Source organism: Myotis myotis, unplaced genomic scaffold, assembly GCF_014108235.1.
Source record: "Myotis myotis isolate mMyoMyo1 unplaced genomic scaffold, mMyoMyo1.p scaffold_m19_p_16, whole genome shotgun sequence".
NCBI lineage: Eukaryota > Metazoa > Chordata > Mammalia > Chiroptera > Vespertilionidae > Myotis > Myotis myotis.
The window spans coordinates 8,182,500-8,210,383 of record NW_023416320.1 but is presented as its reverse complement, the minus strand read 5'-3'; the positions used below and the strand labels follow the sequence as shown (position 1 = coordinate 8,210,383).

General features: G+C 37.8%; 2 protein-coding genes across 8 annotated transcripts in view; both read right to left on the bottom strand.

The window, feature by feature from the left end:
* INTS8 (integrator complex subunit 8) overlaps positions 1 to 17,330 on the bottom strand; it is a 43,480-nt gene extending 26,150 nt beyond the window's left edge. Inside the window, exons 1-10 of one of the 4 annotated variants that reach the window (XM_036337740.1) lie at positions 16,450 to 17,330; positions 14,839 to 15,013; positions 12,004 to 12,144; positions 11,258 to 11,329; positions 10,463 to 10,514; positions 9,704 to 9,886; positions 8,085 to 8,192; positions 6,247 to 6,402; positions 3,389 to 3,489; positions 2,819 to 2,960 (exon numbers count right to left, since the gene is read on the bottom strand). In XM_036337740.1, the coding sequence (XP_036193633.1) occupies positions 2,819 to 2,960; positions 3,389 to 3,489; positions 6,247 to 6,402; positions 8,085 to 8,192; positions 9,704 to 9,886; positions 10,463 to 10,514; positions 11,258 to 11,329; positions 12,004 to 12,144; positions 14,839 to 15,013; positions 16,450 to 16,579 (1,260 nt within the window). In that variant the 5' untranslated portion in view covers positions 16,580 to 17,330. Of the gene's footprint in view, positions 1 to 2,818; positions 2,961 to 3,388; positions 3,490 to 6,246; positions 6,403 to 8,084; positions 8,193 to 9,703; positions 9,887 to 10,462; positions 10,515 to 11,257; positions 11,330 to 12,003; positions 12,185 to 14,838; positions 15,014 to 16,449 lie in introns of those variants that run through there. The other 3 variants (XM_036337739.1, XM_036337741.1, XM_036337742.1) reach the window with 3 other exon arrangements.
* Positions 17,331 to 18,110: 780 nt separating this feature from the next.
* The window catches only part of DPY19L4 (dpy-19 like 4), a 45,569-nt gene continuing 35,795 nt past the window's right edge, over positions 18,111 to 27,884 (bottom strand). For 3 of the 4 annotated variants that reach the window (XM_036337745.1, XM_036337744.1, XM_036337746.1), the window contains exons 17-19: positions 27,123 to 27,255; positions 24,696 to 24,854; positions 18,111 to 22,273 (exon numbers count right to left, since the gene is read on the bottom strand). In XM_036337745.1, the coding sequence (XP_036193638.1) occupies positions 22,109 to 22,273; positions 24,696 to 24,854; positions 27,123 to 27,255 (457 nt within the window). In that variant the 3' untranslated portion in view covers positions 18,111 to 22,108. The remainder of the gene's footprint in view (positions 22,274 to 24,695; positions 24,855 to 27,122; positions 27,256 to 27,884) is intronic. The other variant, XR_004972413.1, reaches the window with a different exon arrangement.

Sequence of the window (27,884 nt, the reverse complement as noted above, 5' to 3'; positions counted from 1 at the left end):
TCCTCGGAACTGAGAATGAGACCGGAAGCGCACCAGAGCCCCTTATACTGGACACTGTACCAGTCACAGTCAGCGCAGTAAGAACAGTTAAAAAGAAATAAAAATGAAAAGGTTAGAAGAGGGGAAAAACAAAATGCGTTATTTACAAATGAGACTGTTCAGAAAAACAAACTCACAGATGAATTAATAGAACTTTTAAAAATATATATTTCCTTATTGATTTCAGAGAGGAAGGGAAAGGAGAGATATAGAAACATCAATGATGAGAATCACTGATTGGCTGCTTCCTGCACGCCCCCTACTGGGGATGAGCCCACAACCCAGACATGTGCCCTTGGCCGGAATGGAACCTGGGACCCTTCAGTCCACAGGCCAATGCTCTATCCACTGAGCCAAATCAGCTAGGGCTAAGAGAATTTTTTAAGAGTCTAGCAAAGTAGTTGGAAACAAAATCATTATACAACTCTAGCTCTGTACCAATTCATAAACTACTTTTAAATGCATATTTGAAAAAACAAAAAAGACCTCTATGGAAAAATTAAAAGGCTCTGAAGGACATTTAAAAAATGCCTAAGCTGATCAATGATTCTCTCTTATCATTGATGTTTCTATCCCTCCCTCCCTCTCCATACCTCTCTCTTAAATCAATAAAAAACATATCTAAAGAAATTTCTTAAGCCTTTTAATAAATCAAAAGATACACCAGTTCATGGATTTGAACACTCAATATTATAAAAAGTACTAATTCTTCTTGGTTTTTAAATGTAAGCTAACTCCAAAGAAAAATCCATCAGGCTTATTTGTAAAACTTGACAATCTGAATCTACTATTTACAACAAAATGCAAAGGACAAGCATGCCAATACAACTTTGCAAAACAACATTTGTGCTTTAGATATCAAGACATAGGAATACTGAGATATGTATAGGCAAATAGGAAAGTGGTACAGAATAGAGCCCAGAAGCAGGCCATACACACTTGGGAGTTCTATAAGCGCAGCACTGGGGATTGGAAGAAAAAAAAATGGCCCATTCAGTAAATGGTACAGGAACAAACCAACAGTCATATAAGGAAAAAAAAAAAGAGACTGGACCCCCTACTTCACGTGACACCAAAAATATCCATTATAGATGGATTAAAGACCCAAATGTGAAAGGAAGGGTATGCTATAAGCTTTTAGAAAATAAACTATGAGACTATCTTCATGACTATAGGATAGGAAAAGCTTTCTTAAATAAGACACAGCAATCATGAAACCTTTATAAACTTTATATTAAAATTAAGAGCTTTTAAAACAATAAAAAGAAAGTTAAAAGAGAAGTCAAACTCAAAGAAGATACCTGGAATATATAAAAATGGTAAAAGACAAAGGCTATAAAGAACCACCCAAAATGTCTGCAAAAAAAATAAAATCCAACAGAAAAATAAGGCATACCACTTGAAAAAGATACTTCAAAAGACGAAATCTATGTGAGCAAAAAGTAAATGAAAAGCTGGTAAATTCCTTAGAGGGGAATGGAAATTTAAAACCCAGTGAGATACCATTATACAATGATCTGACAGGCAAATCAAAAAATCCCAAGATGTTGACCAATGAGAATTCTCATGCATGCTGGTGGCAAAAAAACTTTGATATTATATGACATGACTGGTTTGGCTCAGTGGATAGAGCGTCAGCCTGCGGACTGAAAGGTCCCAGGTTCGATACCGGTCAAGGGCATGTACCTTGGTTGTGGGCACATCCCCAGTGGGGGGTGTGCAGGAGGCAGCTGATCGATGTTTCTCTCTCATCAATGTTTCTAATTCTCTCTCCCTTCCTCTCTGTAAAAAATCAATAAAATATATTTTTAAAAAAATTATGTACCTCAGTTGCAGGGTGGATATCTTGGCCCCATTCGGGGCACATGCAGGAGAGTGGGGTGCATGCAGGAGGCAACCAATCAATCTGTCTTTTACACACTCGATGTTTCTCTCCCTCTGACCCCCATCCCTCCCATCCACTCTCTCTCTCAAAAAAAAAAAAAAAAAAAAATCAATGGAAAAATTATCAAGTGAGGATTAAAAGAACAACAAAAACCTGTATCTGCATTAAACAACTTGGAAAAAAAAAATCTCACAAATAAATGTTTAGTCAAAGAAAGTGAATACATTTTGTATGATTTCATTTATATAAAAGCTCAAAACAGGAAAATTAAAGAATATTCTTTAAGGGTGCATATAAAGGTGATACAATTATGAAGAAAAGCAAGGAAAGGATTATCATCGAAGGCAGGACAGCGATTTCCTCAAAGAGAGGCCGAGAGGATTTGGAAAGAGCATAAGAAGGACTTTTACAGTGTTGGTAATGTTGCACTTTGGAACTAAGTGGTGTTACTTATGCTTTATGTACTTCTCTCAATGTCTATTACATTAAAACAATAAAATAAAGAGGCTGAAAGATCCCGTAGAAGCACAGACTCTAGAACTGCCATGAGAGGAGGTTAATGGTGTGATTTGAGAGTTTTCAGTAAACAGGTGATAGAAAAGGTGACTGACTTTGGATGAGAATAAAAAATGACCTGAGAAGATGAAAGAGCCAAGGACAAAACTTTTGTAAAACAAAAACACTAAAGGGAGAGTAAAATAGAAGCCAATGAAGGACCCAGGAAAATCCAATAATGTAGGAGAAATAGAAAAGAGGGAAGGTAAGCGTGTCGTCTGTCAGTAGTATCAATTATCAGGTCAGATGAAGACAGAAAAGAGGGCACTGGATTTGGCAACTAAGACATCACTGGTCTTAAAGCAAAACTGTAAGTTAAAAGGGGAAATAATGTCTTACCTCAAGGAGAAAGTCTATTTTCTCTTTATTAGGTCTAAGAAATAGCTGGTTAAATTGAACACTAATTGTTCTACCTTCCAATATATCACGGACTGTGTTACAGGCACAGACTTTAAAACAGATTTCATCTAGAGCTTCATTTCTGTAGAATACAAAAGTAGATGCACTAATATTTTTTTAAATGAAAAAAGGTATATATTACAAAACTAAATTCACAAGAATGAGCCATTTATTCTTGAGAGATTAAGATTTTAGGATATGCAGGCACACTAGTAAATACCCAAGTCAGGGGGGAAAGCATAACAGAAAAGTTTTGAGTTTATTAAGGGACAATTTAGTTACAAATTAGGTAACAGAATCGAATTCTGCTCTGTATAATCTTTTTTCCCAAGCACTTTTTAATAGAACATTTAAGTTCCTCTGGCTATGTTAATTTCTATACTCTAACAAAAGTGAAAGTATTGTCACAGACTTATAGGTAATTTGGAGGTGTGTTTCAGATAAACCTGAAATGCACACTTGCTCTTTTATTCAAAAATCAAAAAGTAATTTTTTGATTTACTTACTTACCCCTGTTGAGCTTTCTGAAAGAGTTCTCTCAGTACTGACTGTCGGAACTGGACAGGTAAACCGAAGGTTAAGTTATCTTCAATGAAAATCTTTATTACCTCCTAGAACATAGACATAAAATTGCATCCATTTCAAAAATCATGGCAAAGTTTCTTTACTTTTAAAGTCTCCCATGCCCCTCCCCCCCAAATAAAGCCTTTCCCCCCAAAATATTAAATTTAAAAATAAATTTTTAAAATAAGTCTTTCTATAGTAAAAATACACATTGAGGAAAAATCACAAAATGTTACACTTCTTTATGAATGAAAATTTGTGTAAGAGATATTTGAGCCAATTGACAACACTTGCCGGGGAACAAGATCTCAGATGCTCCCTCCCTCATGGTTTTTAAATTAAAGACCATGGACCAAAAATGAGAGGTGAGAGAAGAATCCATTAGTAAGAGGTAGTGCCGCTACATTATTAGAACTTTTAAAAAATTCTTCTCATTCACTTTAAACACAAATTAATACAACAAACTTTTAAAAATAATAATTAAAATAATTCAGCTGGGGGAAAAACCTGCCAAAATACTATCCTAATAAATTTAAGTGGTTTAAAATTAGTGAATTACAGAAAATATCCACATTATTACATCCAGACTTTTTCGGCTCTTTATCAAGCAATGGAAGAGGAGAAAAAGAAGGGATGACAGTGTGAGGAGATGGGGAAGATTTGAGAAAGTTAACGCCGTTCAACTGTTATCCCAAAAGTACTGACAAAAGTGGTTTCAAAACTATAGGGCAACCGCTGTTTCACCTCCATAGTCAAGCATGAGCAAGGGAGGGTTACACAGGACAAAATAGCCCTTCCCAAGGTGAGAAGACACATTTGTTACAGTTGTTGATCAGCACAAAACAAACACGAGATAGTTCATACAGAGAATCCTATTCAAGTAGTAGAAGGCGAAGTATGATCTCTAACTAGAGTGATAAAGTAGTCAATTTCAGTTACAACAAAACCACAATTTCCCCTTCCTAGCTACCCAATTATACTGCTTTCTGATTTACACATGTTGGCACTTTGTTATATTCACAGTAACTTGTACCTACCTATGAGTAATATTTCTAAGGTCTTAATTTGCACAGGAAGCTTCTTAAAGATTCTCTATCTTAACCATAAGTAACCGTCCATAAGCCTTACTAGGGATATACAATTGAAAGACCTCCAGTCTTTAATAAATGCATCTGCATCTATAATTCATCCTCAAGAAAGTTTGATTTTCTTCCCTAGGTTAAAGCAGAACTTTTTTTTAAAAGGGCCAGAGGGAGGGGGAGAAAGCGTTAGCCCCTCTTTTCTTCTATTTTCTGGGGGGAGGGAAATAATTCTGGTTGAGAAGAGTGACCTAAAAAATTGGACTAAAGCACATTTGGAGACACAAAACTAAAGGTATGCCATAGCTATTTCATTTCATAATTCCTGTTTTGAATTAAACAACATGAAGGCACTGTTCACCTTCTAGAATAAAGGCTTTCCAAAAGAAGATTTTAAAGTACAAATTCTAATTCCCAGTGCTTTTCATTACAAAACTAAATATATATACCCACAGGGGGAAGGGCGGGGGGAGGGGAGCAATAAAAAATCTCAACCGACTACTCTAAGCCCTTTGCATGAGTAAAATTAAAATACTGACCAGGCTCATTGGCAAAGTGGGTTGTGCAACGTACCATCCAACACTACCCAAACTGCCGCTCACTTTCTCCTCCAGTCTTAGTATTTGCAGTGGCTATAGTAAGGCTAGGCTACAAGGTTATACTTTCAAATCAGACCCAAAACTTTAGTCTCCATATAGAGGGTATTTGCTAAATGAAATAAGTCAGAGAAAGACAAATACCATATGATTTCACTTATATATGGCATCTAAAAAACAAAATAAATAAACGAGCAAGACAGAAGCAAACTCATAGATACAGAGAACACTTCGGTCTGCTTTCCTCTGGTGAGACATTTTCTAGACACCAGGCATACAAATGGTAGCCAGATGGGAGGGGCTTGGGTGACAAAGGAGAAGGGATTAAGATGTACAAACAGGCAGTTATAAAATAGTTATGGGATGTAGAGTACAGCTTTAAGGAATACACTCAGTAATATTCTAATAACTATACATGGTGTCAAGTGTGTGCATGATTTATTGGGGGAATCGCTTTGTAGGTTCTATAAATGTGTAATCACTGTGCTGTACAGCTGAAATGAATACAATACTGAATGCCAACTGTAATTGAAAATTTAAAAAAAACTTTAGGCTACGTAACACTAAAACAGGGGTCCTCAAAGTTTTTAAACAGGGGGCCAGTTCACTGTCCCTCAGACCGTTGGAGGGCCGGACTATACTTAAAAAAAAAACTATGAACAAATTCCTATGCATACTGCACATATCTTATTTTGAAGTAAAAAAACAAAATGGGAACAAATACAATATTTGTATTTGCATGTGGCCCGCGGGCCGTAGTTTGAGGACCCCTGCACAAAAAGTTCTCTACCTGTCATTTTAAAAGTTAAAAGTCCTGCATATAAAGTTTCTTACAGAATTCACTTAAAATGGGCAAGCTGTGTAACTTCAAGAAAGGATTGTATCAATAATAGTCAGCATCTATATAGTGCTTTGCCTCAGAGTTTATAAGCAGTAACTTCTCATTTAATTCTCACAAGAAGCCTATGAAATTGGATAATTACTACTGCTATTTTTATAGGCCAATCTCACAGTCTGATTTGCCACAAATCAGACAAATACTAAATGATAGTGCCAGGATTCAAATTCAGTTCTATCTAGCTTCCAAAATTTTTCAACTACACTAATGCAACTCCATCATAAGACTTACCTGATAATTGCCAGATCTCAAACAAATATGGACTTGACTATATGGAGTTAACTGTTGAGATGTAATATCAGAAGAAGGTACGAGAACATCACATGCTTGACAATAGCCAGCTAGCCGCTTCTCATCTATGGTACAATGAAGAGATAATGAACCTATCTGTAAAGTAAGAGGTATATATCATTATCCATCAATGTAACAGAAACAATAGTCTAACACCCACTTAGTGCATCTGAACAATACAAGAAAATGTTAAAGAAAAATTCGGGGCTGGAGGAAACATAAAATATATACAGGTTAAAAGTTTAGAACAGGGGTCAGAAAAATGATTGCTCATGGGCCAAATCTAGCCTGCAGCCTATTTTTGTAGAACCCTTGAGCTAAGAATAATTCTTTAGGTCTTAAAGGGAAAAAAACAACAAATGAGAATATGCAACAAATACTATGTAAGGTGCACAATAGCTAAAATATCTACTATGTGGCTCTTTACAAAAAAGTTTGCTGACTCCTGGTTTAGAGTTTTCAGGCGAACATACAGGTAGACATTATCACTCTAAGTAGGTATGACAATTAAGAATTTGATTAACAGAGTAAACGTTGTTAGAAACTTAAAATATTTAAAAATACATAATACTTGGCAGAAGTTTACAGGGGGAGAACAGAGAAAGCTCAATCTTCACTCAACTAGAAAGAACAGGAATGCTTCTACCAAAACAGAAAAATTGTTTTAAAGACATTTTTTTTAAATTTAAAGAATAAATTACTCTCCCTAAATGCCATAAAATTAGAAATTTGATGAGTACCCCAGGCAAAGTAAAATGGGGATTCCCAATAAGTCCAGATTAGAATTAACATAGATCTCTGGAGAATTTAAATTTGTTTTCTCTGGTGAGGAAAGGAGACTGAAGTGGGACATTTTCTAGGCACCAGGCATACAAAAACAGTTATACACTATAAAATTTCAGTTGTCTGAACCATAAAAAGAAAAATGCGAATGATAAACACTTGAAAAAGTGTATCCTTATTAAGAACTAAGAAAACACAAAATTTTTAAAGATACTATATTTCACTCACCAAATTAGCAATTTAAAAAAGAAACATCACTGCTGATCAGAGTACTCTTAGAGAAAGGTACCTGGCAAAACAAGTTGGTTTACAGCCTATAAAAATAGTGGGCCCAGAGTGGCTCAGTTGGTTGAGTGTCCTCCTGTGCACTAAACGGTTGTCAGTTTGATTCCCAGTCAGGGCACATACCCAGGTTTGGGTTCTTACAGAAGGCAGCCAATCAGAGTTTGTTTCTCTCTCTCCTTCTCCCTTTCCCGTCTCCTGTCTCTAAGCATGTCCTCGCATGAGGATTGGGACAAATAAGTAAGTAACCACTGGAAGTGGCAATTACTACCTGCAAGAATTTAACTTGAAAGCAACTAAAATCCAAAGAAAAACTTATGCTTGGAGATATAAAATTGCTGCTTTGTAATAAATAAAGACCAGTAAACAACCTAAATGCCCTAACATCAGGGAAATGAAGCAAATCACAGAATAGAATACATTTTAAATGTCTATTCAAGATTTAAGCAAGACACAAAGTAGTATATACAGAATAAGCTTAACTATATAAATACATACAGAGAGAATAAAAACCAGAAGAAGTTAAAATGACAACAGGGGTTATTTCCAGGCAGTAGTGGTATAGATTTTTAACAACTGTTTTCAGTATTTTTTTGAATTTGGCAGAGTTACTACTACAATAAACACTTACCGTTTATCAAAAATATTAAAGCCAAAAAATGTACAATATTGTAAAGGAGTGAAGATTATGTGCCTGGTATGACCGTATTTACCTCTGCAATTAGTTCTTTGGTTCTAAAAAATTTTTCTCTGGCATTTTCATAGACAGCTGAATTTGTAGAGCCTTGCTGGAAGTATGCTGCACCCAAATCATAACACACCTAAAATGGTAATGAACACCAATTTGCTTAGTAATTTTTCATGTACTTAAAAGTTGACAAAATCCAAAATTATCTTTATCTCAGCAAAACACAGGTACATCCATAAGAAAAAAACATTTCAACGAGAAGTGAATGACCTTCATTATAAGCAACAGAAACCAACTCTGACGAAGCAGAAAATAGATTTACCAGTAAGATTTCAGGTGGCCTACAGAATTATTGGTAAGGTCAAAGAATCAGGCTTGAAAAACAAAGGGGCAAGGGAGGCACGCCGTCAGGACAAGAACCACTCTGGTCTAATGAGAGACCATTGCAGCAGTCACCTCAACACTAGACCCCACAGCTCCTATCAGCCTCAGCCACCAGTGCTAGAAACCCTGAAAGCAGGAGCTACATACGCCCGTACTAGTACTGACCCTGCAAACTAGATTTTACTATCACTGTTGCTGCTACTCATCATCACAATGGATTCTCTATCATCCCCACTTCACTGACTTGCTAGCTCGTGATGCAGTCTAAACTAAATGTATGTGTCTGTGTGACATTCTTGCCCTCAAGCAGGTAAGGCTAGAGAAAGCTCGTTTTTTGTAATTTTCAGCTCTATTACTAGAAGCAAGCTCTGCCTCGTCCCACCAAGTCTCAGATGGTAGAGAGTTCTTCTAAAATAGAAGAGGGGAAGAGATACTGGGGAATCACTCCAAAAGTGTGAGGAGGGGGCCCCGCTGGTGTGGTCAGTGGTTGAGCATCGACCATCAACCAGGAGGTCAGGGTTCGATTTCCGGTCAGAGCACATATCCGGGTTGCGGGCTCAGTCCCCAGTGGGGGCGCAGGAGTCAACCCATCAATGTTTCTTTCTCACACTGATGTTTCTCTCCCTTCCTCTCTCTCTAAAATCAATAAAAGTATGTTAAAAATAACAATATAAGTAAATAAGGCCTACTTTTTTCTTTTTTTCTTTTTTAAGTCTAACATGATTGCCCAGCCAAAGTGGCTCTGTGGTTGAACATCAACCTATGAACGAGAAGGTCACGCTTCGATCCTCGATCAGGTCAAATGCCCACGTTGCAGGCTCAATCCCCAGTAAGAGGCGTGCAGGAGTCAGCCAACTGGTGATTGTCTCCCATCGATGTTTCTCTTTCTCCCTCTCCTTTCCTCTCTCTAAAATCAATAAAAATATACATATTTTCAAAAGCCCTAGCCAGTTTGGCTCAACACATAGAGTATCAGCCAGCAGACTAAAGGGTGCCAGGTTCCATGCTGGTACCTCGGTTGCAGGCTCAATACTCAGCCTTAGTCCCTGGTTGCAGCACATGCAGGAGCCAACCAGGCAATACGTCCCTCGCACAACGATGTTTCTTTCTCTCTGCCTCTCCCCACCCCTTCCACTCTCTCTAAAAAATCAATGGAAAAATATCCTTGGGTGAGGATTAACAACAACAAAATAATACTGGAATGGTCTCATAAGATTTCCAAAAATTTGACATGCACTAATTAAATGCTGAAATAAATACCTGACACTGCATCTCCTCGGTTCTGATTTTCAATCCAGCTGCAGAACTCTCGGTTTCTCCATTTACCATGCCTGGCTCCATGGCCAATAAATCTAATGTTCTCATTGTATGGACATAAAGATCCTTGTTCAACTTAAGGGCTGCCTCTAGTACCAAAATAGAATCAGAAGCTTGTTCTTTTAGCTACAAAAATTCAATAAACAAATTATTAAAATACAAAAATGGCAGCAATGGACTATATTAATCAAAATACATTTACAGGATACTTAGTAGCTTAGTGTACTAAGCTATTAAGAAAACTTTTTAACACAATAGGAATGCAATTAAATTTGTTGAAATAGTTACGTTAAAATTAAAAAAAAATTTTTAGGTGCTAAATACAGAATTACAGATCATTTTTAAATTATGGCAACTCCCACATTTCTACTTTTATATTACTAGATCAATTTTAAAAAATCTGTTGTATATTTTTAACTACAAAAATAACTTAAAAATATGTTTATCGTAAAATTTTTAGAGTAATAAAGATATCATATCTGCTAAAGTATTATGAAATATTTAACAACAGAATGGTAGTAAAGCACTCTATCAATTAACAATGAAAATCTGTACAAGTTACCATATTAGCAAGCGGTGTTCAAACAGTGAAAACCTAGACTAGACCTTGCCAACTCTCACATACCTAAGGTTAGGAGAAGCATCTAAATATGTTCTAAATGTGTCCCAGAATGTTAAAGTATAACTGATGCCAACACTCACCACTTTCAAAATATTTTCTGTTAGCTCTTTCTCCTGTTGCATCTGATTCATACTAAAAGAGAAATAATCGCAGAGTATCAAATGTTACTCGAAGGACTGAAAATTCAAAACTTAAAAGGATCATCTTTGAAAACAAGATTATATTTTAATAAAAATGTTTTCATGCTATTTCTTTTCATGCTTAAAAAAAACAGAAATTGAATTAAAATGTTCTTTTACCATTATTTTCTCATATGCTTCACATTAAAAAAAACACACACCTCAATTAAAGAATAAAACTTACTGGCAGCAAAAGCTTATTTATTTCAAGTTAGAATCTATGCTCTCTAGCTCCAAATTTTAATAAGCTGCCACCTGGGATTTAAGAATTAGGCTTAAAATTCCAGGTATGATCAAACTTTTGTAGTAACTTTTGTACTCTAAAATAATATTTACATATATTAAAACAGTTCCCCCCATAAAAACAAATATATCTTCATGTAAATTTAATTAAATGAAAAAAATCATAGTATTTTGAAGGTCAGCTAATACTTATTAAGATGAAAGGCACAATTCACAAAGCACTCCCCTTCTCTTTCAGAGCTCTCTACGCTAAATACGCAGAACACTACATGATTCTCTAACTCCTCCAACTTCAGCTTCTGAGGAAGGCCCTCTTGCCCTCCAATTTTCGCTCTGTCACTTATGTAGAGGTTATTAAAGATTTGCAATTTTTTTTTTAATCTGATGAAAAAATTTCCAAGTAAGGATCATATGAAAAAAAGTGCCAGGTAAGGGTTATATCTGCCAACTTACACACTTAATTGAGGAGGTCCAGGTTTTGCCTGTTTGACAGGAAAACTACTTTGAACGATTGTCCTAATTGCCCTGAAGAAAACACAGGAAAAAGAGAATTTAATACCTTATAAATGTCACTTCAATTATTTTTTCAAGTATTCCTTAGAAGATTCATATTATAAATTACCGGGAGTGTGAACTGACATGAAAACTTTCTAAATCATCCACAATTTTTAAAAATCAGAATGCTTTCCATCTATGCAGTCACAAGATTTTTCCATTAAACTCACTTCCCAAGATCCTCCGGGAGAGCTATGAAGTATAAGGAACCCTTAAATGCACACACCTGGAAGCTAGAGTGAACTTAAACGGAGGCTGCCCAACCAACACATGTTAGGTTTGTAAGAAAAGTTACCATTATGCTCTCCACCTGGGAGCACACCTGCACCTTTCCCTTCCCCTTCTTTCCCCCCAGAGGCATGCATCTCCTGAACTTTAAGGCTTGAAACCAAGGGAGCCATGGGCAGCAGCAGCTCGACCCTGGCTTACCCCAGACCCTGTCTCCAAGGCCCCCTTTTCTCTGACTTCTCAGCAAGCCAAAGCAGCCCTGCCCAGTTTCATTTCTTTCCTCTAACATTTTTAAAGAAACAAAGCCATCCTGCATAGGCTCTCGCCTGTTGCTTCTTCTATCCTAAGCCCCTTCTTGTTTCACTGTCCCCAGCTTTAATAAACGTACTCTCAAAAAAAAATTATTTTTTTTTTACCATCTATTGTAGAGAAGGATAGCCATGGCAGTGGTTGGAGGCAAAGTGGCCAGATCCATGTCTACATGCTTGGTCCCGGGAGGAACTTTGCTGACGCACAGCAGCTCATTCAGCAGCACGTTCAATACTGGAACAGACAAACTTAAAAGGAAGAAGCAAAAGGTACATGTCTGCATGTTGGCTGCATAAGAAGCACAAAATATACAATTGAGTATCTTCACTGAAAAGAATTACATTGTTAAAAGGACTAAATCTACAGGGCCATCTTATTAATTTGTCTCAACTTATATGAAAATATCCAATATTAAGATTTGAAAATTTTGTATTTTGAAAACAATTTAAACATACAAAAGTAGACAGAATAGTATAACGAGTCCCCATGCCCTATCATTCAGTTCAGCAATTATCAACTGATGGCCCATCTTGTTTCATCTCTACTCTTACCCTCTTCCCTCCTTCCCATTTATTGTGAAGCAAATTTCCAATATTAAATTATTTCTTCCCTAAGTATTTCAGAATAGTGCTCCCAAAAAGTAACTCTTAACATATTTATAGTATTAATTTCACATCTAAAAATTTTTCAATTGCTTATCACCAAATATCCAATGGATGTTCAATTTTCCAACTATACCATAAACACCACACTTTTTGTACACATTGCTATTTGTTGCTATCCCTCTTGAGTCTATTAATAGCTAGGTTTCAGATTAAAGAATTTTTTAAATTTTAATATGTTGCCCAGCCGGCATGACTCAGTGGTTGAGCGTCGATCTATGAACCAGGAAGTCACAGTTTGATTCCTAGTCAAGGCACAGGCTGGGATTGCAGGCTCAATCCCCAGTGTGGGGAGTGCAGGAGGCAGCCAATAGATGATTCTCTCTCATCATTGATGTTTCTATCTATCTCTCTCTCTCTAAAATCAATAAAAAGTTATTTTAAAAAAATTTTAATATGTAATGCTAGAGAATGGGTGGTGGGAAAAAATATTTAAACACTACTAATGAGAGTTAAAAACTCGTACAACTCTCCCGGAATGCAATCTGTGCCTTAAAAATGTTTACACTAGCTGTGGCCAATGTGGCTGTGTGGTTGGAGCGTTGGCCCTCACACCAAAGGGTCTCTGGTTCAATTCCGGTCAAAGGCACGTGCCTGGGTTGCAGGTCCAATCCCTGTCCCCAATCCAGGCAGGTATGAGAGGCAACCAATCCATGTGTCTACTTCACATTGATGTTTCTCTCTCTCTCTTCCACTCCCTCCCTCCTTCCACTCTCTCTAAAATTCAATGGAAAAAAATATCCTAGGGTGAGGATGAACAACAACAGTAACAAAAATGTTTATACTACCTGATCCACCAATTTAATAATCTAAACTATGAATATAACTAAAAATTCAGATAAGATTTAAGGACAAAGATATTTAAGGCTTTGTGATTTATAAAAATGAAAAACTAGAAAACAAAATGACTGTCAATGAAGGAAAAGTTAATAAATTATACAATGAAATTATCTTCAAAATACACATAAAATGAGAAAACGTTCATGATATTCTGTTATATGGGGGAAAAAGAAATCAAAACAGTATATAGGGTATGATCACACTTTGTTTAAAAATAAAGCAAAAAAACAACAAAAATATTAAAAATACTTTTCTCCGCTCCTATTATTTCCTATTTTCTGAATTTTTTCAAATTTTCTATAAGGTATTTCTATTTAAATTGTGAGAAGAGGATAAAAATAAACCATTTTCACCCTGGCTGGTGTGGCTCCGTTGGTGGTCATCCTGTACACTGAAAGGCTGCTTGTTCGATTCCAAGTCAGGGCACATGCCCGGGTTTCAGGCTCCATTCCTGGAGGGGGTGTGCAGGAGGCAGCCAACGATGTTTCTCTCTCTCCCTCTCTCCCCCCCTCTCTCTAAAAATCAATAAAAATATTTTTAAATCATTTTCTAAGCATAGTTTGAAAGTATTTATTTGTAAACAAATAAACACTGATCCTAATAAGAAATTCTGGGAGATAGTTATTGATTTGTGACCAGTGAAATTAACTGAATTATTATTCAATAGCAAATAACTCATAATATTATATAACATAGCATTATTTTTTTTTTAATCTTCACCCGAGGATATGTTTATTGATTTTCAGAGAGGGGTATTGGAGGAGGAAAAGGGGAAGAGAGGAAGAAGGGGAGGTGAGGAGAGGGGAGAAGGGGGGGAGAGAAAAGAGAGAGAGACAGAGAGAGAGAGAGAAAGATCAGAGAGAAGCATCGATCAGTTGCCTCTCATATGCTCCCCCGACCTAGGTATGACAGGAAGTCAAACCCACAACCTTTCTGGGTATGGGCTGATGCTCCAACCCACTGAGCCACACCAGCCAGGGTTATAGCATTAATTTTTATCCATTTCCTTCAGATATGTAAAAGTAAACTGAAACACTTAAAACTGTTTAAGTGAGAATTTTTTTAGTCACCACATCAAATCATTATCACCATTAACTGCCTTGATATTAATAAAGTTTTTACTTTAAAAGGTGATTTAAATTCATCTAACACTCAAATACTTTCTTAAAAAATACTTGCATATTTTATCAAGAATATACAGAAAAATAACTTTCATTTTAAAGGCTGATATTATAAAAGCATATATAAAAATAGTACTTCAAAATAAGTTTCTTCCTTTTTACTCATTTTTAAATATTTTTGGATCCCACCATTTCATTGAGGGCCTTCGGGTGAGGGTTAAAGGCTGGGAGGACAAACACATCTGACGTCCTCGGCCTGGCCAGACTCTCCCAGCTTTGGAGCCACCAAAGAAATAAACTTCACTTGAATCTCGCATACCTTTTCTCCAATATGTCCAAGTCCCACTTCAAATGTGCAGCCACTTTCAGAGCAAGTAGCTTTAAAATGCGATTTCTCTTGTTATCCGGTGGAGGCTGAACTTGGTTTTGTTCATTAACTGAAGGTTTGGAAGCCTGTTCCAAAAACTGAACTATAAGTTGAACAGGTGCAGGATCTAGGATTGAAAAGAAAACAAACTCTTAAAATTAAGTTGTCATTAGGAAGATGCAAAGGGATTTAGCGTTTCGGTTTACGGCAACAAAAGGAACCCAAGCAGCTGTGTAGTTGTAATGACTAAGGATACGATATGTAAGAATTGTACCTGGGAAACGGGGGAAGGTCAGGAAGAGGAGTAAAGAGGAAGGGATAAAGACGAGTGTCCAGCCCTAGCCGGTTTGGCTCAGTGGATAGAGGGTGGGCCTGCAGACCGAAGGGTCCCAGGTTCAATTCCAGTCCTGGGCTCCATCCCCATTTGGGGGCGTGCAGGAGGCAGCCAATCAATGATTCTCTCTCATCATTGATGTTTCTCTCTCCCTCTCCCTTCCTCTCTCAAATCAATTAAATATATATATATATGCATATGCATGTATATATTAAATTGAACTGTATCAATTTTTATTTATATATATATAAATATATATATATATATATATATATATATATATATATATTTTTTAAAAGAGGAGTATTCACATGCAGAAGAAAGCGCGTGGCAGGTAAGAAGAGCAAGGCCACAGATTTCCAGCCCAGCAAATACCCAAGGTCCACTGGAGGAACGGGATGAAACCACCAGCATGACTGTTTCAAAACTTAATTGGTCGCACTTGCATCAACTACCTCCCTACACCTGCCCAGCGGAGATGACACCCCTTGCCTCACAGGCTGATGAGGAGGAACGAGTTCAATGAGATGACCCGAGGCATTAAGCACAGAGCCTGACCCCCAGAAGGCCCTTCACAAACGCTTGTCAAGAGCAACGGAGTTAAAAGGAACACAACACAGGCGGTAACATGACCGAGGAGAGCACACTCACTCCTCCCGCAGTATTAGCTTTCCAGCGGTTAGAGCCAGTCTCTTCGGTTGCCCGCACCACATCTGGATCCCCACCTGACCAGCAAAACCCTGCCCCAGGAGGTGCCTTCCCACCCCAGGGCCGTCCCAGGGAGGCCTGGAAACCGCCTTCTTCCCCGAACAGCCCGCGGCCGGGGACGCCCATCACTGTCACCCTCAACAACAGTCACCTGCAGCCGCACGGCCTTCCCTGTCCTCCAGGACGTGCCCACAGTGAGGTGCGGCCCCGCTTTGCAATGCACAGTAAGACTCGGCAGAAACCCTCTCGCCCAGGCACAGAACAGTCAGGGAGCACCGACGGCATCGCCGGCGTCAGGATTACAACGGAGCCGTTTCTTTCCCCCCAAACGCCCCCACCACTGATCACACGGCCGGGGTTCTGCGGGAAGCCAGCCCCCGCCAGGCAGCCATCTCCGGGGACCACCGTGCGGTACAAGGACCGGGACACGGGGACCGAAGAGCCTGCCCCGCACCCGGACGCCTCCTGCGCAGCGAGGGGCCCGGGCCCCGCTCCCCTCGGGCCGCCGGCGCCGCGCTCACCCGGGCAGGGCTTGCGGAGATGTTTCTCCAACAGCGACTCCTCCAACAAGAACTCGAACCAGCAGGTCTGCGGCGGGGTGCAGGGCCGGCTGGAGGTGGCCGCCTCCCGGTCCGCCGCCTCCGCGCTCATCCTGCCCCCGCCGCCGCTACCCCCGGGGACGCTGCCCGGCTCCAACCTGACACTGGGACGGACGTGGGCCCGGGACTGCGACCCGCGGAACCGCCGGGAACGCGGACGCGCTCAGACCCGCCCGGATCCCCGCACGATCTAAGATGGCGGCGGCCCCGGCGGAGGCGGAGCCCCGGGCCCCGCCCCCCTGCGCCTCCGGCCAATCGAGGCTCGGGTTGGAGAGGAAGGAGGCGGGACCGGACCACAGACCACGCCCCCCGCGGGTTACCGTGGGAGATGATTGGGGGAAGCTGGGTCCCAGCGGGCTTTTCGCGTTTTTCTGGGAGTTTCTCAGCGAGTGAAAGAAACACCCTGATTAGGGTTGCGACGAGCCTCGACGTGCTCGTGGAAGACGGTGAGCGCGTCTCAGCGAGGGAGCGGGGGTAGCAGCTGCTCTGCGAGTTTCGCGGTGCTGCCCAAGGACAAGCAGGAGGACGATGCTGGGAAGTCGGCCAAGAAAGACAAAGACCCAGAACAGATCGGGGTGGTCCCGAGGCAAAGTGCAGGACGAGCTCAGCTCCTAGTCCTGCTTGACAAAGCAACGCGTGCCCAGCTGTTGCCTCTGAGACGGAAGATCCTGGGTTCCTGGCCTGGGCAGCCCTCAGCTCCTTGCTAAAGGGCTTATTCCACTAGTGTCACAGCACAGAGCCCAGGTAATTGACACCAGAAACACCAAAGGCCTCGATGCCCCAGGTGATGGCGAAGATGCGTGAACAACAGGTCCCATCAGCTGCACGTTTTGAAAAATTAAACTTTATTAAATTTTAAAAAAAATAGTGAGCCAGGCAGTTTGTCTCGGGTGCTTTCAATTTCCCCATTTCCGTTTCTGAGGTTTCCTCCCACCTGGGTCGTCCCGAAGGACTTGGCCCCCAGCGCCCTGGTCCCCTTTCTCTTCCTCCAGGGATGACAGCCTGCAGCGAGATGCAGACTTTGTCACTTCCCTGGTCTAGCTCTCAACATTTAGCTCCTATGTAAGCCTCTTGATGTCCCCGCTATGGGTATTGTTAACCCCATTTACAAAGTAAATATGTTCAAAAAACATATAATCATGTATGTCATTAAGGTTTAAGAAATCAGTACAGCCCTGGCCAGTGTTGGTTGGGCGGCGTCCTGTGCACTGAAAGGTTGCCGGTTTTCGGGCACATCCCCAGTAGGAGGTGTGCAGGAGGCAGCTGATCGATGTTTCTCTCTCATCGATGTTTCTAATTCTCTATCCCTCTCCCTTCCTCTCTGTAAAAAATAAATAAAATATATTATATAAAAAAAAAAAAGGTTGCCGGTTCCATTCCCAGGCCATGGTGGTCAACAAGAACAAGTGCCTTAAGAAAGGTGGCCAAAAGGGAGCCAAGAAGAAAGTGGTTGATCCATTTTCTAAGAAAGATTGGTATGATGTGAAAGCACCAGCTATGTTCAATATAAGAAATACTACTATGTATTAGAAAAACACTAGTTATGAGAACTCAAGGTTTATGTATAAATAAAAAATAACAAACATTTTCCAAGAATTTTATTATGGAAACACAAGGGAGTGTAATTAAGCATGAAATAATTTCATTCATGATAATAGACACATTATAAAAATGTGAAGTAAACTAGTTGACACCCCAACTCATTTAAAGGATTTATACTTACTGAAATTAATTTTTATTCTTTTGCAAAGACAACCTTAGTTACAGGATGAGCACATTTAATCTAAATATTCAATGTAATAGATATAATTCATAAGTCAACATACATAAAACCAGTTGTATTCATCTTTGTTAAACAGCTGTACAAAGCTATTAACATAAAATATGAAAGGATTCTTTCGGAAATATTTCAAGCCATAAGTCTGGAATGCATGTTTCTTTCTGATACTATTATTCCACTAATTACAATGATCAGATGTTCAGTGTATCTCCTATAGAACTGCACATAGGATTATATATACCGAGATTAAAATATTGCAAATTCCAAGAAACTTATAAACAGATTTGGTTCCAAGTTGCCTTTATATTAAATGCAGCAAATCTTTTTTATTATGAAAAACAAGTTTAATGTTTAGAAACCTTAATGGATGAAACATAGTTGAATCAAATATATTCCTTTGCAATTTTGTCCTCTAATTTTATTTAAACTGTTAACTCTACACATTAAAAAACTTAAGCCACAAATAAAATAAAATAAAATAATAAAAAAAGAAAAAACAGTAAAAAAAAAACTTAAGCCATTGTTTCAATAAGAAATTGTCAATTTCACTTGCAACTTTTTTAGAGCTGTACTTTTAATACATATTGGGATCTAAAACTATTAGCAAATAGCAAAAACTATTTTAAAAACTGGACCAATACAGAGAGAATATATTGATGCAAATCAGGAAGTAGTTATTTGCTTTACAGAAGATTCTTAAATATGCAGAATAATTCATAACATATGCCCTCTAAATATTTATGCATTTAAAATAAATGTACCAAAAAAAAAAAAAATCAACTGACATACAACTTTTAGAAACCCCACCAATTTTATAAAGAGAGGCACTAGTTTTACCCACAAAAGGCATCAAAATGTTTTAACAGTTCAAAATAGACAGGCCAAGTAACAATTTTTCAAAAACAAAACAGTTTAATCAGATTCACTGTGTCCTTCAAGAAATTCATAATTTTTAAAGCATATTTTTCAGCCCTGACTTGTAACACACTTTGACCTCCACTTCTGCTTTGCCCTTGAATCAATCCGGACTGTGTGGAAGAGTGTCCCGACACAGAGGCACTGGCAATGTAGGTTCATATCCTGAAAAACATGCTGACTACACACAAGTAATAAAGAAAAAAGTTCCAAAGTGCAATGCATACTCCTGAGGTTGTAAAACCCACCAGTCTAACAAAAAGCACCAAGATACAGATGCCAAAGGCAGAATAAACAGAAACCAGCAGAGAGTCAATGTCACAGACCCTATCAAGTAAGTTTTATTTGTTGGATTGTTTTGCATTTGCGAGCTAAATAAATGAATTTAACAAGCTAGAAATCTCATCTCTGCCCTTAACAAAAATTTGCTTATTAGTGAAAATAGAATAGTGAGGTTGTGCTTAATAATAAGGAAAAAGTTACCAAATTTTTCTTATGGAAAAAAAAGAAATGGATAATATTTTTTCAAAAATATGAAGTAAACTTTGAAATAAAGACGTTAAGGCACTTATTTCAATGTTTTTAAGGGCAAAGTACGTTTTATATTTCTTGAAGAAATTCCTTCCACACAAATACAACAAACTTTGCTCCTCACAGAATAGTGTTGTTTTTTTAATCCTCACCTGAGGATATTTTTCCATAGATTTTTAGAGAGAGTGGAAGAGAAAGGGAAAGACAGACAGAAATGTCAATGTGACAGAAACACATTGATTGGTTGCCTGCTGCACATGCTCGGCCAGGGCCAGGGCCAGGGAGGAGCCTGCAACCCAGGTACGTGCCCTTGACCAGCGAGGGCACATAATAGATCTTTATTGTCAAACCTAACAACTGTAAGTTACCCAAACAGGATTACTTACAGAATGCTTAATCATTTGTTACTCTACAAATACGTAAGGAAATTAATTAAATGCAATCAGTTTTCCAGTACTATTGTTTTAACTACAGTTAAAATAGAAAAAAATAAGCGTACTTCTCATATCCAGTATTATTATTTCTATATTGAAGATCACATTTTCCTTTTTAACTGATGCTGAATGAAAAATTCATTATTTCAAAAATTCAATTAAAAGTTTCTCCAAATCTGTTTTATTTAAGAAATAAGTTGACAGAAGCAAAAGCAACTTACTAATATACCACAAACAAAAATAAAACAAAAAAACACACAACAAACTAATTCTGCGTATTTGATTATAATGTAAATCAATAAAAATTCAATTAAATATTTCATGCTGCATAGAAAATAGGCTGTTCTATTTCCCTTTCAAAATATGCAAGCTGACTTTTAAATCACAATGTGTTACATGTTTTACGTACATAGGTTAACTATGGAAATATTTTCATAAGGCTTGAAGCTAAATATTAGTGACTCACTATTAAGATGTACAGAGAACCTGAAATACCCTGCCTACAGCTATCTTAATAGAATTGTTAAAAATTACATAAAAGCTTGAGAACTAATAAAATTAATGCACCAGATATGACACAGCCATCAAACAATCCTTAAGTTCCAAAAGAGCAAAGCATCCGAGAGCTAGTCTAGGAATGAATGAGCCTGTGTACTTTTAAAATATATTACAGAAAATAAAGATAATGGAAAGATGCTCCCTTTTAATGTAGAGTAGTGAAACTGATTTTTACAGCACTTTGAAAACCTGGTCACTAAACAGATATACAAGATAAAAATAAACATGCATCCCCCCATCCGAGCCAAGTAAGTCATTTCAGATTTTCTTTTTATAAATGATTAAAATATGAAAATATTTAACTTAGAGGAACTAAGTGCTGTGAACTTTATAATTGTCATTTGGTTCTTAACGTTGAAGACTGCCTCACAGTTTCACAAGTAACTGCACTTTTGTTTTACAATACGCCTCCCTGTAAACAGAGGTGTATTTAACAGAATCTGCACATGTTTCCAGAAACTGTAGCTCGTTTTAGTGTACGTATTTTTATTCTGATAACAATTTTTTACCTAATATTTTAGTACAAAACATGTGAATAGGTTATAAATCCCATATTTGTATTTTTTAAAAACCTGATCAACATTCTTATAAATGTCTGTTTTAAAAAATATGTAGGTACAGAGAGTTACTATTTATGATGATTAAATTCATATCAAGTTTATGAGCATAAGTGACAAAAGCTAACCACTTAAAAGTCATAAAGTAATAAAATGCAGTATCATGCACTATGTAAATTACTAAGAAAGTGCTCACTTATATAAGCAGCAGATGAGAACAGTATCATGGAAAATCTGGATATACCTTTATATATATCCTTAAAAATCACTTTCCTTTATGCCATTTCCACTTTAATTTAAATGCCACATATTTTTAGCTAACATTTACGTTAGCTATTTATTGTAATATTTCAGTCCTATTATAAAGCATAAAATACCTTTAGAAACTGCCTTGAATGTAAGAATAATTCTTCTTCTATAATTATATCATATTAAGTATATATTAAATGTTATGTTTGAGAAATATACTAAGACCTTGAATATATTCAAATTCAAGATCAATGTTATGATAAAATAAAGATTTCTGAGGAAATTTTTATAATAGTTTGGAAGGTGAAATCTTAAAAGACCATGTAACAGTAAGAAGAATCCCTGGCTGGAACACTGCAGAGTGGTAAGCTATAACATTTACCAAAGGCCAGTGATGCTTCATCTTCTATTCCCCAGAGAACTCTGGGTCCAGTTAACGGCAGGAGAGGAAAAGCAGCAGCAACACTTCCAATGTCCAGATTCTGATTTCCAAAAAGACCCCCATTGGTAGAAGAAAATCAACATTTTACTTCAGATGGAATAGGTCTCTACTATTTTCAAGACTGAAAGGATATCACAGTGTTGATTTTATATACAAAGTAGGACCTGTTCCAATACACTCTAGTGAAATAATTCACATATGGAGAATAGTTAATTTTGACCTCATGACAAAATCGCCCATATTTTGAGTAGGTTAACTTGTCACCCTCTTCACAAACCACCTATCAAGAGATATGAAACATAATATTAAAAGCTTATTAAGGTTACAGTATAAATAGAAGCAATGTACAAATGATACATTCATATGGAAATATATTATGCTAACCATGAACTCACATTAGTCAGTGAACATCTCATACTGTTTAGCCAATAGAAGCCTCTTCATTAAAAGAATAACCACATACACTAAACTTTTGAGCATCCCATTGAGATTGAGAAACCAGTATAAAGTGTTTCTAATTTTTAAAATATTTAATTCTAAAATGTAGAAGGCTCTATCTCCATAGTCCATTAAGAACCTTATCATGGCTGAGAAATGAACATCATGGTGGGGCAAAAGTAGGTTTACAGTTGTTCATGTAGAAAATAATACGCTAACAGAGAATACAAGAACACACTCTGTTTCCGCATACTCACAACTGTAAACCTACTTTTGCTTAACCCTGTATTTTTAAAATTTTGATTTGAGAGAGAAACATCAATGTGAGAGAGAAACATCAATCGGCTACCACTCATACGCACCCAACTGGGGATTGGGCTGCAACCTGGGTATGTGCCCTGACCGAATATCGAACCCACCATGTTTTGGTGCACAGGGCAACACTAACCAACTGAGCCACAATGGCCAGGGATATAGTCTTAATGTATATTCAAACATTTTTCCTGGCGTAGAACTGACAATTACCTAGTAAACAAGTAAATTTTTATGACTTATCCAGTGCACAACTTTACATTCCCACCTTAATGATGTTCACTAAGATAGCTTAGCTAGCTTGAAGGATTTTCTATAATAAAACACTAAATGTTATTCTAATGCCAACAAAAAATGTCAGAGAGCCAACTTTAAGAGTAAAATGATAGATTAGCTTTAAGTCCATGCCTGGCATTATATGCAAGTAACCTGGTCTTGGAGCATAAAGGTAGCCAAAAGCAGAATAAAAAGGCTCCAGATAGCAGATAGCAATAGAGTAATTACTGAATAACTGTGATGTTCACTAAAATTCCATCTTGTCACCAATTAAGCAAAAGATCTCAGATATTAAGTACCAACAGAGAAAATTCAAAATACATGCAGCAGAAAACAGAAAAAACAGGTTTATATTACAAATTTAAGAGGTCTTGAAGAAAGAGAAAGATGAAAATCATAAAAACTAATTTCTCGCTCTAATCGGTTTGGCTCAGTGGATAGAGTGTCGGCCTGCGGACTCAAGGGTCCCGGGTTCGATTCCGGTCAAGGGCATGTACCTTGGTTGCGGGCACATCCCCGGTGGGGAGTGTGCAGGAGGCAGCTGATCGATGTTTCTCTCTCGTCAATGTTTCTGGCTCTCTGGCCCTCTCCCTTCCTCTCTGTAAAAAATCAATAAAATATATTTAAAAAAAACAAACAAAAAAAAAACCTAATTTCTCACCTCCAAACTGGTCTGATAAGACAACTGATTATTTAGGAAAGAATGGAAAAAATATTGGCCGCAACCTGAATAGAATGTGCGCTCCAACCTAGAATGATCTAATGACCTAATAAACTTTTCCTAAGGTCCTCCACACTCAACTTTCCCAGGAGTAAAGGTACCCATTCCAGACAACGCTCCCCGGCCAGTATTGTTAATTGCTACACATACAGTATACACTACAGACTGAGAGGTAAGATAGTAGATATGTATCAGATGACAATAAATTTCTCAACCTAAGAATGTAACATTGCCCAGCTGGTGCTGCTCAGTGGTTGAGCATTGGCCCATGAACCAGGAGGTCACGATTCTTTTCTCGTTCAGGGCCCATGTCAGGGTTTCAGGCTCAATCCCCAGTGGGGGGCTTCCAGGAGGCAGTTGATCAATGTTTCTCTCTGATCAATGTTTCTATCTCTATCCCTCTCCCTTCCTCTCTAAAATCAACAAAAACATATTTTTTTAAAAAGGACATTGCAACCAGCTCCTCTTTAGATTATTATGAGTTAAAATCATTCAAATTATACCATCTTTTTATTTTTTAATGCTTTTTTCCAGTATTATTTTGTATCGGTTTCAGATGTATCTCATGGTAGTTAGACAATTATGTACTTTAAAAAGTATTCCCCCTGATATTTCTAGTACCCACCTGGCACTGTACATAGGTATCACAATATCACTGATTATATTCCTTACGCTGTACTTTATATCCCTGGCCATCTTTTGTTTATAAATGTTGAACATGCATAAGTATAGGTAATAAGAAATCCACGTATTGGAAAAAAATCCGCCCCCCAAAATATCCAACTTTTCTTTTGTATATTGAAAAAATACTTCACACTACTTTTAGTAAGTTCTGCCCATTGTTAAATAACTTTTAATTATATTCTTAGCTAAGTTCCCAAACTAAGTTTGAAGATTACATGTTTAAATAAAGTCATTTTTCTCAAAAAGAATTCATTTCCAAATGGTTACTTACATGGCCATTTGCAATGTCTAATAAATCTTTAACCCTACAGCCTCTCATGGTTCCCACCTCATTGCAGATAGCATCCTCTACAATTAGGTAATTAGCTTTGTAAGATGTCAGTATTTTATAAATATCCTCAGCAGATCTCTTTGAATAGATTTGATAGATCTGAAAGAATATCATTAAAACAGTTATGTTAAAGGACATATAAAACTTTTGTTAAGCAAAACTATACATTAAGCATCCACTATTCTCTTTCTTTCTCTATTATGTTCTTAGGACTGAGTACTATCTGTGGAAAAGATATTCACTGAAACTTGATTCCTGCCTTCAGGAAGTTCATAAAAGTACTAGAGGCCCGATGCACGGATTCTTGCACCGGTGGGATCCCTCAGCTTGGCCCGTGGGGATCAGGCTGAAACTGGCAGTCTGACATCCCCCAAGGGGTCTCGGAGTATGAGAGGACACTGTGCAAAGTTGCTGTCACTCGGTAGCTCCTATGTTGAGCGTATGCCCCCTGCTGGTCATTGCACGTCATAGCTACCAATGGGTCTGCTGGTCGGCCAGTTGGCTAGTCACTTAGGCTTTTATATATATAGATTCCTATGCAATTAGGCATTTGTATATCTTCTTTGGAGGAATGTACATTCAAGTCTTTTTTATATTCTTACATTTTTATTTACTTACTGATTTTAGAAAGAGAGAAAGGGAGGAAGGGGACGAGAGAGGGGAAAGAGAGAGAGAGAGAGAAACATTGATTTGTTGTTGCACTTACTTATGCACTCATTGGTTGATTCTTGTATGTGCCCTGACCAGGATCAAAACCACAACCTTGGCATATAAGGATGATGCTCTAACCAACTGAGCTACCCAACCAGGGCTACATTCAAGTCCTTTGCCCATTTCCCCCCAGCTTTATTGAAATATAATTGACATATAACATCATGTGCATTTAAAATATACAATGCACTGATTTAATATATTTAAATATGGCAAAATGATTACCACCATAATGTTAGCCTCCATTATGTCACATAATTACCATTTCTTTTTTTGTGGTAAGAATATTTAAGATCTACTCCCTTAGCAACTTTCAAGTATAAAATACAGCATTAATAACTATAATCAACATTTCATACATTAGATCCCCAGAACTTACTCATCCTATAACTGGAAGTTTGCATCCTTTGACCAACATCTCCCAATTTCCTACCTCTAGACCAGCGGTTCTCAACCTGTGGGTGGCGACCCCTTTGGGGGTCGAACAACCCTTTCACAGGGGTTGCCTAAGACCATCGGAAAACACATATATAATTACATATTGTTTTTGTGATTAATCACTATGCTTTAATTATGTTCAATTTGTAACAATGAAATTGGGGGTCACCACAACATAAGGAACTGTATTAAAGGGTTGCAGCATTAGGAAGGTTGAGAACCATTGCTCTAGATCCTGGTAAGCACTCTATGTTTTTATGAATTCTGCTTTTAAAAATTCAATATATAAGTAATATCATACAATATTGTCTTTCTCTATCTGACTTATTTCCCTTAACATAGTGCACTCAAGATTCATCCCTGTTGTTGCAAATGGCCTTTGCCCATTTTTAAATTAATTTGTCTTTTTATCATTGAGTTGTGATAGCTCCTTTAATCTTTTATATTACCATGTATCAGAGTATTTTATACTCATTCTATACATAAAATAAAGTCAGCAAGGTTAAAAATAACTTGACCATTGTCACAAAATATTGAATGAGCCAAGGATGCCTAAAATTTAAGTTTTGATTTCGTGGCATTTTTCATTTCGATTTTTCTCTTTAATTTTTTTTTTTTTTTTAAATTGGTTTTAGAGAGAGAGGAAGGGATAGACAGATAGGTAGGTAGGTAGGTAGGTAGGTAGATAGATAGATGACATCGATTTGTTGTTCCACTTATTTAGGCATTCATTGATTGATTCTTGTATGGGCCCTGACAGGGGATCTGCCCTAATCATTAGGTCATGTCTCCAGACATTGCCAAATGTCCCCTAGGGGCATACTGTCCCAGGTTTGAGAATCACTGGCACAGGAGAGCATACAAAAATCAGTCACATGTCATGAATTATAGATATGTGTCTAATTCAAATGATATGGTCTCTGAACATTAAGTAACTAGATACCATTCTAATGTTATACTGAGTATAATAGCCCACAATGAAACATAAACCACAGTGTCATAGATTTTTACCTTAGAAATACAAAGTGTATCAAGACATTAATTGACTTCTTTCCTTCAATATGATATTATGTAGCTTTTTAAAAATTAAAGCTAATTAACCCTTTTAAAATTATTTGGATTTTCCCAGCTAATCAGGAACATATGCATCATTACAAAACTATGCTAAAATAGAGTGATGTTAAAAAAGATCCAAATATAGAATCTAAAATGCCTTACATTTTCGTTTCTCTTGAGAAGATCATCATCATTGTAAAGAGGCAAGCTTGTCACCATCCAACCAGTGCATAATTTAATCGCACCCATTAACTGTGGACTCCCTGCAAACACAGCTGCAACTGGAGCTTGCCTTCTGCAAAGAACCATAGAGATTTAGACACTGGAAAGGTAAATATACTATTTAGATCACTCATTATATAAACTCTGAAATACCAAGCAACTTACAATATATTTTATACTTATGTTTCAATGTCAGCCTTCACTTCATTTTATTTGTGGATCCATTCAAAAATAAACTGCGCACCTACTATGTATTAGGAATGATTCTGAGTGCAGAAGATACAGAAATTGTTTTAAGGAGGGGGGTGGAGATAAGATCTTTGCTTGAAGACAATCTATACACATAAAAGCCAAGTGACCAGAACGACCAGAACGACCGATCACTATGACGCACACTGCGACCAGACAACCGGCCCAATCTGGGGCAGCCCCTCTCGCCAGCTGGCCCTGACCAGATCAGGGCCGGGGCCAGCCAGACAACCTCCCATGGCCCCTCACCTCCCCTGCAGGCCCGGCCCGATCGGCCCCCATGGGGGTGGGTCGGCTGGACCCCACCTGTGCATGAATTCATGCACCAGGCCTCTAGTAAACATATAAATCAGGTGGCACATGGACAAGTCAATTCCATGCTCTCAGCTGATACCTACCCAAACCTAGACATGTGAGAGAGGCCATACCAGACTATCCAATCCCAGCTGAGCT